Source organism: Hibiscus syriacus, unplaced genomic scaffold, assembly GCF_006381635.1.
Source record: "Hibiscus syriacus cultivar Baekdansim isolate YM2019G1 unplaced genomic scaffold, ASM638163v2 tig00000778_pilon, whole genome shotgun sequence".
Taxonomy (NCBI): Eukaryota; Viridiplantae; Streptophyta; class Magnoliopsida; order Malvales; family Malvaceae; genus Hibiscus; species Hibiscus syriacus.
In genome coordinates, this window is record NW_024061825.1 from 382693 (window position 1) to 392247 (window position 9555).

The 9555-nt window shown below is 33.7% G+C and overlaps 1 protein-coding gene and 1 pseudogene across 1 annotated transcript; one reads left to right on the forward strand and one right to left on the reverse strand.

Annotated features, from left to right (window-relative positions):
* The first annotated feature begins 1365 nt into the window (after positions 1-1365).
* LOC120113838 lies at positions 1366-4393 on the forward strand (annotated as a pseudogene).
* Positions 4394-7169: 2776 nt separating this feature from the next.
* On the reverse strand, positions 7170-9520 carry LOC120218524 (proton pump-interactor BIP103-like). The gene is made up of 6 exons (XM_039215448.1): positions 9330-9520; positions 9026-9154; positions 8750-8917; positions 8378-8572; positions 7412-7510; positions 7170-7322 (listed from the first exon to the last, which is right to left on the reverse strand). Exons 2-6 carry the CDS (start codon positions 9098-9100, stop codon positions 7170-7172), a joined length of 690 nt encoding a protein of 229 aa, XP_039071379.1. The 5' UTR covers positions 9101-9154; positions 9330-9520.
* Positions 9521-9555: the final 35 nt, after the last annotated feature.

Here is a 9555-nt window from a genome sequence, read left to right on the forward strand (position 1 = left end):
TAATATCATTATGGTTGAAGAGACCATTGAAAACTATGTCCAATTTGAGGTGGGGGTAAAAGCAAAACCTTATTTTATAACTACTATCTTAGTAGAGAGATGGCAAATGAGGTAGTGCGGTATATGTTTTTGGCCGTCTTAATCTCAACCTAAAATTTAACGTAAGACATAATTTAATCTAATTCGATCATAATCTAATATAATAGAAATTTAATTTATTAAATTATTTTAATGATTAAAGATATTATTATTTTCTTAAAGACATTCAATTAAATAATTATATTTATAGAAAATATATACGTTATCGACGATAAAAAAGAATTATGAACAACACCTACTATTATATTTTTTGGTTCCCTCGCCCATATAGGATTGTAAAAAAAATTATTTTCTGATATAAGACATCCACCGTATTATATCTTGAAATAGGATTTCTTATTGGTCTGAAGACGTCGTGCACTCTTGGGGTCTTCTCCATTTGCCTGAAGACGCCATAAAGTCGTAGGGTCTTTTTCATTTTCCTGAAGACGCCATACAATCATGGATTCTTTATATTTAACTCAAAGACGAGTGGAACACCTTACGTCTTTAGGTTAGTACTGTTCAATTCACCCTAGATAAAGAAATAATCCCCGAAATAAATTATATTGAGAATTAAAAAATCCTACTTACATTATCTCAGCCATTTTACTTATATTTTTTCTCTTAATTTTATAAGAAGAAAAGCCATTAAAGCAATGAAGAAACGTTACCCACAAGAACACAAAAACTTGATGCAAAAGTAATGTAGAAAAAGAAAACAAAGAATGCATTGTTTATGATTTAGTCCTTACATTATACTTATTTTTACAAAAAAAAATATTTTGACACTTAAACTTCTGTTTTATCTTAATTTTTAGTCTTAATATAAAAATAAGTGTCTAAATTATATTAAAAATTGATTTTTAATGCCCGATGTTTTCTCTGTTACACTCTTAGATTGCTAATGTTAAAAAACTCGTTAAATCATACATGTCAAATTCAGATTTTTAAAAAGATACTTTTAAATATATTTTATTTTTAATAAAATTAAAAAATATAAATATGACACATGTCAATTAACTATTTTTAACAGTTGATACCTAAAAGTATAACGAAGAAAATATTGAGTATCTAATTTTAACAAAATATTCTTTAGATGCCAAGAAATAATTTTGGGTATAATTTAGGTACTTGTTTTTTTATTAAGCCTAATTTTCAAGGCATATTTTCATGGACGCCATTTTCGGTGGTTTTCAGTTGAAACATATATGGAACACAGAATGAAGAGGAAAAGGCAAAGGTTTGTTGTCTAAAACAATAAAAAACCAAACTTTCCCTCCTTTTTCTCATTCTCCATTGTTTCCATGCGGTTCCTTCGGATCTCAAATCATCTTCTGTCCCCTCACCATCTCTTCCTTCACTTGTTCATCGTCATAATATCATTTCCCCCTTCCTCTGTTTCCATTATCGAGAGCCCCTGAGCTTAAATTTCCTTTTTCTTTCTCATTTTGGCTCTCGATCTTACTCGGAGCTAAAAGAGAAGAATCTTTTGCACTTTCGGTTTTCTCTGATTAGCATGTAACACACCATTCCCCTCGTTGTTTTCCCATATTTCTCTCTTGATTTCCGGGTTACCCTTTCCTTGTACCGCAATAAAAAAAGAAGAAGAAGAAGAAGCAAAGATGACGATGGAAAATTTAGCATCACAGCTGAAGCGGGGTATCTCCCGGCAATTCTCGACGGGGTCATTGAAACGGACTCTGAGCCGTCAATTCACGCGCCAGGCGTCGCTCGATCCGCAGAGGAACAACCGAAGGTTCAGCTTCGGCCGGCAATCGTCGTTGGATCCCATCCGGAGGAAAAGCATCGGGGATGAGATGTCGGTGCCGGATAACCTCGACTCGACCATGCAGCTTCTGTTCATGGCGTGTCGAGGGGATGTTAAAGGAGTGGAGGATTTGTTGAATGAAGGGATTGATGTTAATAGCATCGATCTCGATGGACGTACTGCTTTGCATATCGCTGCTTGTGAAGGCCATGTTGAGGTTGTTAAGCTTCTTCTTCAAAGGAAGGCTAATATCGATGCCCGTGATCGTTGGGGTAGCACGGTATACTTCTTCTTTAATACATCATACATACATACATACATAATCATTTTGAAGGAAAAGTCTATATGGCCAGGCAGCTGCTGATGCAAAGTACTATGGCAATGTAGAAGTGTATGAGATTTTGAAGGCCCGAGGAGCCAAAGTTCCTGTAAGACAACAAATCATCTTCTCTTTTCTCCTATATATTTATCATTTTTGTTTGTGACCAATGATTGATGTATTTAATCCTGTTTGAAGATTGTTATTTACACATCTGTCTTGATATTAGAAAACCAGGAAGACACCGATGACTGTTACTAACCCTCAAGAGGTGCCGGAGTACGAGCTCAACCCACTGGAGCTTCAAATTCGGAAGTCCGACGGTATAGCAAAGGTATGGTTCAATCCGAAAGACAAGTCAGTTGATTTGCAGTGAATGATTAGCATTTCATGTTATATGATGCTTGAATGTTGACATTTCATAAATCACTTGCCAGGGATTATATCAAGTGGCAAAATGGAATGGCACCAGGGTTTCTGTAAAGATATTGGATAAGGAAAGCTACACAGACCCTGAGAGCATGTAAGAACTTACCTTGTTTCCTTTTAGATATGTGCTTGACTCATGTGAACGACAACATCCGATTTGTTGCAGAGCCTAATACGGAAATACATTTGTATCTCTTCTCTTAACAGAAATGCTTTCAAGTATGAGCTAACTTTACTAGAAAAGGTTCGACATCCGAATGTGATTCAATTCGTCGGAGCTGTTACGCAAAATGTTCCCATGATGATTGTTTTAGATTATCATCCAAATGTAAGAATGTGTTTTTGAATTGTTGATCTGTTCATTTTATCAGTATTACTATTTATGCATGCTTCTATGTTCAATTATAACAGAGTAGTTTCAGCAGCAAAATTCGGATTATATATTAGCGCTTCTGATATTTCGGATTCATTGTACATAGTTTCATTCAGTTTGGTTCTACAACAAAGAGTAGTTTAGCAGCAAAATTTGTTTTTTTTTCCCTAGAGAAAGACACCAATTTAACATTACTAAGGTCGTGATCCTCGTTTCAGGGTGACTTGGGAAGCTACCTTCAAAAGAAAGGGCGTCTATCACTATCCAAAGTCTTAAGATTTTCTCTTGACATTGCCAGGTTTAGTTCATATTTCAAGAATATATTGCCATAGTATCTCTTTTTAAGCACCGTTAGTCCTATTTTTCACCTATGCAAGGCTCATACGATAACGTTCCGGTTATGCTTCTTGTTCTTCTATCCTACATTATCTTATGCTAGTCATTAATGTCTCTTCCTTCACTTTATGACCTTATGTTTTCTTGATATCAGGGGAATGAATTACCTTCATGAATGTAAACCAGATCCCATCATCCACTGCAATTTACAGCCAAGTAAGGGAACCACTATAGAAGTTAATATAATGTCTGTGGAATCGCGAGTGAAATTTTTAATCTAGTTGTGATGAACTGTCCTTTAATATTTGAAATTTAAGGTGCCAGAAATATTTTGCTGGATAGTGGTGGTAAGTTGAAGATAGCCGGTTTTGGTTTGCTGATATTGTCGAAATTATCAGCTGACAAGGCGAAATTAGCACGTCCAGACGAACAACTCGATCCATCAAGTATGTGACCAAAAAACTTCAGCATTTTTCAAGGCTTTCAATACAAGTAAATACATGTAATCTTTCAGATAACGGTTGAACCGCTAACGATTTGGTATTCTTACTGTAGATATATATGGCACCTGAGATTCAAAAAATATGATATTTGATCGAAGTGTCGATGCATATTCTTTCGGTGTTATGCTATATGAGGTACATGGTCTCTCAAAAGTTCCCCCATTGTGATTATTTCATCAGTAGTACTATCTATGTGTGGAAAGAGTTAATGCCTGTCCTGTTTTGTTCCTATATGAGTTTAGATGACTGAAGGAGGAGTGCCTTTTCATCCTAAGCCTGCCGAAGAGGCGGTGAACTTGATGTGTTTCGAACAACAGAGACCGCCACTCAAGACCAAATCGAAAAGTTATCCGCCAGAATTAAGAGAGTAAGCCTAGGATTCGAGATTAAGAATAGGATTATATACTTGCTAACACTCTAAGCTTGACTTCCATTACTGTATGAACAGGCTTATTTCAGAATGCTGGTATCCAGAACCTCTTGTAAGACCGACTTTTTCGGAAATCATCGTTCGATTAGACAAGATAGTTACCAGTTGCGCAAAACAAGGGTGGTGGAAAGAGACATTCAAGCTTCCTTGGTAAGCTTCCGTCACCGAATTTTCCGTTAACGGGTAGTTTGTATGTTACGCATGAATGAAATTTTATCGGAGTACCTTGGCATATCATGAACTCAAATTCTCCCTAGGCTTTATTTTTTTCATTTCAAAATACCATTACAATCTATGCTCCTCTGACTCTGATAAATGACATAAATCCGAATCCTCTGAAGACCTCCACTGCTCTTACAGTTCCCAGTCCCAACCACCGGAGTGAGACAACTGAGAACATTGTGTTTTACCTGTGATTCTTTGCAGGAAATAAGGGGAAGGTTTAGTTAATTCGGAAGAGAAAGAAACCGAATGAAGATTCCGAGTTCGAGCTCGAGTGTTTGGAAGGTTCATCTTCAAGAATGCATGTTATAGTAATACTTTGAGTTGAACAAAGTACAAAATCATGTTGGCATTTGAGAGAAGAAAGAAAAATGATGAACTCGCCGATCCCTTTCTTTGATGTGTAAAATAGCTTACAAATGGGAAAGAACATAGTATAAATCCAAAGAACTAATGTATTTTTTATTAACGAGAACCTCCTTCTACTATAATTTACTATGTCGGATACGCTTTTATGTTATAAATGAAAGATGCAACTTCGAAGTAAAGATAAATATGAACGGACACATAATTTTATGGTAGAAGTGAACCTATAAAATTTTAGAAAAATAAACTTATAGTTAATAATAAATATTTAAATTATATGATAATTTAAAACTTTTAGAAAGATGATCATCCCGACTCATTGGTCCATAGTGCACCATAGGCACAAGGCTCAATAATGGGAACATTAAGCAACCCTTGATGGACATTGTAGAAGACTGCACTCCCAGAACAAGACATAGTGAAGGACCCTGCTCCATAAACGCCTTGTTGTTTAGCTATAACCAGGGGTATATTGAATATAAGATAATTAGCGGCATTTGTTTCCAAAATGTTATTATAAAGTTTGGTCTTTTGCGGTATTTTATATTAAAAAATATCGTTAATTATTCTGGTATTTAATTTAACTTAATGGCACTTCTTATATTTCTCTTATTAACACTAGAAATTTCTTTAACGACGTTTAGAATCACCACTATAAGATTAAAAAAACGTCACTATAAGATTAAAAAACGTCACCATAGAACTTAAAAGACGCCGCTAAAAATTGACTCTTGCTTATTATATAAAATAACGAGTGAGACATGGAGTCCTCTTTCACTGTATATGACTGCTTTAGATGTGTGGACTACACTATATATACATCTTATCTTTTGAAGGTGACAGCAAAGGATGGATCTTGGGGTGAGCGGGTGTGGGCAAATTTAAAATTAGTATATGTTTTAAATTTTTCATATATTTTATTAAAAAATTATTTTTATCTCCTTAAATTTTATGATTTAAGTTCACTATCGTAAAATTTTATAAATTTAAGTTTACTCTCTTAATATAAATTCTGGGTCGTCTTAGATGAAGGCACAATAAGAATTATACTATCAATGGATGTAAAGACAAAATTGTACCAACCAAATTGACATGTGATCGATGTAAGGACACTAGCATGTGGACTCAGATAAGGTATGGTTAACATCTTTCATATGCTTGGTCACCAATAATTTAATTGATATACGCCAATATAATACTTCATTAAATCACATATAGTTAAATTCATATTTGAGTTTTAAAATTTTAAGTTAAATTATAATTCAATATTCGATTAGATAACTAGATTGAATTAGATTCATTTTAATTCGATTTAACCCAATTTATCACGGAAGCTACTTGGTTCGTACAACTTAATCGATATTAATTTTTCAACTATTGATCTTTCACTCTATGTTTGCTTTAGATTTGTGAACTAGACTATACATACATTTAATTAATATTTGAATGAGTTAAAAGTTTATTTTTTATAAAAGAAATATTTTAATCATTGTATTATGCTTAAAAGTTTATTTATTCCTTCTATAAAAAGAAATATTTTAGTTCTTGTGCATTTAAAAAGTTAACATTTGATCCAAAACACTAAAGTAGTTGTTAATTGACTTAAATATTTTAGTTTTATTTACTTAGGGATGTAAATAAACAGAGTGTTCGGTGAATTATCGTGAATTGTACGTATATGTTCGTTTATATTCGTTTGTTAAGTTAAATAAACGAGTATAAACAAAATTCTTATATTCATTTAATAAATGAACGAATACGAACATAGGTGTGTTCGGTTTGTTTATGTTCATGAACAGACTCGTTTATGAGCTCGTCTATAATCCATTTATGAGCTCATTTATAAGCTCATATGAGATTGTTTGTTGACCCGTTTATTTATGTTCATGAACAAGTTTATTTACCCAGTTTTTCTTTTAAAATTTTTACACTTTAAATATAGGTGATGGTAGTGACTAAATTGAACACATGATAAAAATCGGAATTTAAACAGTGAATTTTAAAGAGTTTAAGCACTAATGGTATAATTTTATCATTTTTCTTTAGTTTAAAAGGGTAAAATTAAAAATTGAAAATATAAACGATCACTGAACAAACATGTTCGTGAACACTAAATGAACACGTTTATGAACATATAAACGAATATGTTCGTGAACATATAGATGAGCATGTTCACGAACATTAAGCGAACATGTTCGTGAACAATAAATAAACGAACACGATACTAAAAATTTAAACAAATATGAACCGAACATGAACACCTTTAAAAATAAACAAATGATTACGCAGTGAATCAAATAAGATATAACTCGAATCGATAAGCTTGACAGTAGCTTGTTAACTTATCGAAGTGTTTCTTTGCTGTCGTTCCGCAATCGAATCCTCCCTTGGTGACTCAATTGACGATTACGCAGTGAATCTGAGATGCTAAACTCGTAATTAATTCGGAAGGTTTTAAAGTAGGGATTATTCCACTCCCTCGTGAATTCTTCGACCTAGACAAACAAAAACACAACAGATTAGCTTCAAGATATGGAACAAATTCATTAAAATCACATGTTGTTTTTGGTCCGACATATAAAACCTGGTGTTGTGATAGTTTTCTTAGAGCTGCAATATCTTTGTTCCTAGCAAGCTCTCTGGCATGGCTCAGCAGGGAAACATATTCATCGTACATGCCATTCTGAATCAAGAGATAACCGTGAAGGATCAAAATGCAATTTCATCATTGAATTGACTTATAATTTTATAATTTCTAGAGGGATTTAACTGTAATTACATTATTTTCTATGTCCCGTTAAATATAACTCTTTTGGTTTTTAAAATTATCATATTCAAAATGTCATATTAGAAAATTCAATAAACAACAACACTTATATTTCTCCCAATGTGACTCTTTGACCAAAATTTTTCGTTGTTGACCGTTACGGTGCTGACTTGACAGTTCACAGTACTGATGAAATAGTCCACGGTATTAACGTGACAGTCAATCTGCCATATTTGAATTATCAATTTAGCTCATTTATCATGTTATCCGTCACGTTATCAACCGCCGTGGACCGTCACATTAGCATCGTGAACTGTCACATCAGCACCTTAACGGTCAACGATGAAAAACGTTGGTTAAAGGGTCACATTAGGCTTATTTTCTGAGTTGGAATGTCACATTGAGAGAGAAAATAATACGAGGGCCACATTGAATTTTTTTAAGTATAAGGACCTCTTATGCATTTTTTTCCTATATTTTTAATATATACTCTAATAAATCATAACTCAAATAAGCCCCTAATCTTTAATTTATACCTAAATAACATTTAACATAAATCAACTTAGAACTCGTCTGAACAAATACCGCCTTAAAATGAACTGATAAAGCTCAGGGTCTTTCATAATATTTTGGACTAAAATATAAGGGATCAATGATTCAACTAGCTTTTAGTCCCTAAACTTGATAACTTTTCCAATTTGGTCATTAACTTCTTTTACCATATTAATCATTGAAATTGAATTTAGAGATGGAAGTAACAAATTAGGGTAAAATATTTGGTACCATCTTAACAGATGTTTGCCTCAGTTTCAAAATGCGACGTTGGGGTGCCTCCTTTCGCTTTGCCGTCTCCGGTCGCCGAGCACGGTAAACCGACGCCTTGTCTTTCATAGGCTTAAGTTGTTTCTCTAAGCGTTTGATCTTTGATTTCACTTCTTGTTCCTCCTCTCTTAGTTCAATTGATATTTTCTTCACAATCTATGGACATTACAATATATATAGATCAATTGAATATTTAAACTTTAAACATTAATCAATGCGATCCTTGTACGAAAATTTGAACGTACGTCAAAGAGTTACTTAAATCTGACATTATCTGTATCCGAAATATCACAAAGCATACATGAAAACATGGAATTTGAAGAAGGGAATTACTTTGATTTGCTCCTCTATAGCACTTTTGACACTAAAGGGGTTGAAAATGTTGGCTTTTTCTGCAGAATGAGCCAAAGCTTTCTTCTTCCCGTCTTCAATTTGTTGAAGCTTTTCAAGCATCCCGGTATACCCTGGTTTTTCTATTTTTCCCCAACAGAAATTCATAATCTGCCATAGCTTAAAATTAACAAGAATTAGGGAAATTAATCTGCTTAATGGAATGAAATGAATACTTATTAAAAAAGATTGAAGAAATTGTTATTATAATTAGCCTACAAATGCTTCTACAGGTGAGTTGGTTAGACCAAGATCATTGACTCTGTGCTGCCTTCTAGCCATCTCTTTTATCATCTTCCTTTCTATACCCAAATTAATACTTCCATGTGAAATCCAGCTTTGAAAGCCCTGCAAACACCACTACACTACTTAATGATTACAAGAAGAGAAGGGTTGTTATCAAATTAGGAAACTTAAATATTATTTTACGATCGGATGAATGATTCTGTAGTAACCTTAAATTCTAAACCTTAAACTCTAGATTCAAAAAGAAGGTTGAAGTGGATTTTAGAGAGCAGCTTACTTGAGTATGATTTGGGGATCCTATGCGTTCATGTGGAACAATGGCTGAATGAAGCTTATCCAAAACAAGTTGCAGATCATCCGATATCCGCTTTTGCAATTCAAATTGAAGAACAATGATTCTTTCTTGACGCCTTAGATGATCAAGTTGTGAGTGTGTCTATCCATTTCAACTGTCCACAGATTCCACCACAATAGGGGGAAAAACATTACTATTAAACATAGGG

Excerpts from the sequence above, each read along its gene's own strand:
- LOC120218524 (XM_039215448.1), bottom strand. The coding sequence starts at position 9,100 with ATGATAAAAGAGATGGCTAGAAGGCAGCACAGAGTCAATGATCTTGGT. Across the intron at positions 8,918-9,025 it reads ACTCACCTGTAGAAGCATTT|ATTATGAATTTCTGTTGGGG; the intron begins GTAGGCTAATTA and ends AAGCTATGGCAG. Across the intron at positions 7,511-8,377 it reads GGCAAACATCTGTTAAGATG|AATGGCATGTACGATGAATA; the intron begins GTACCAAATATT and ends CTCTTGATTCAG.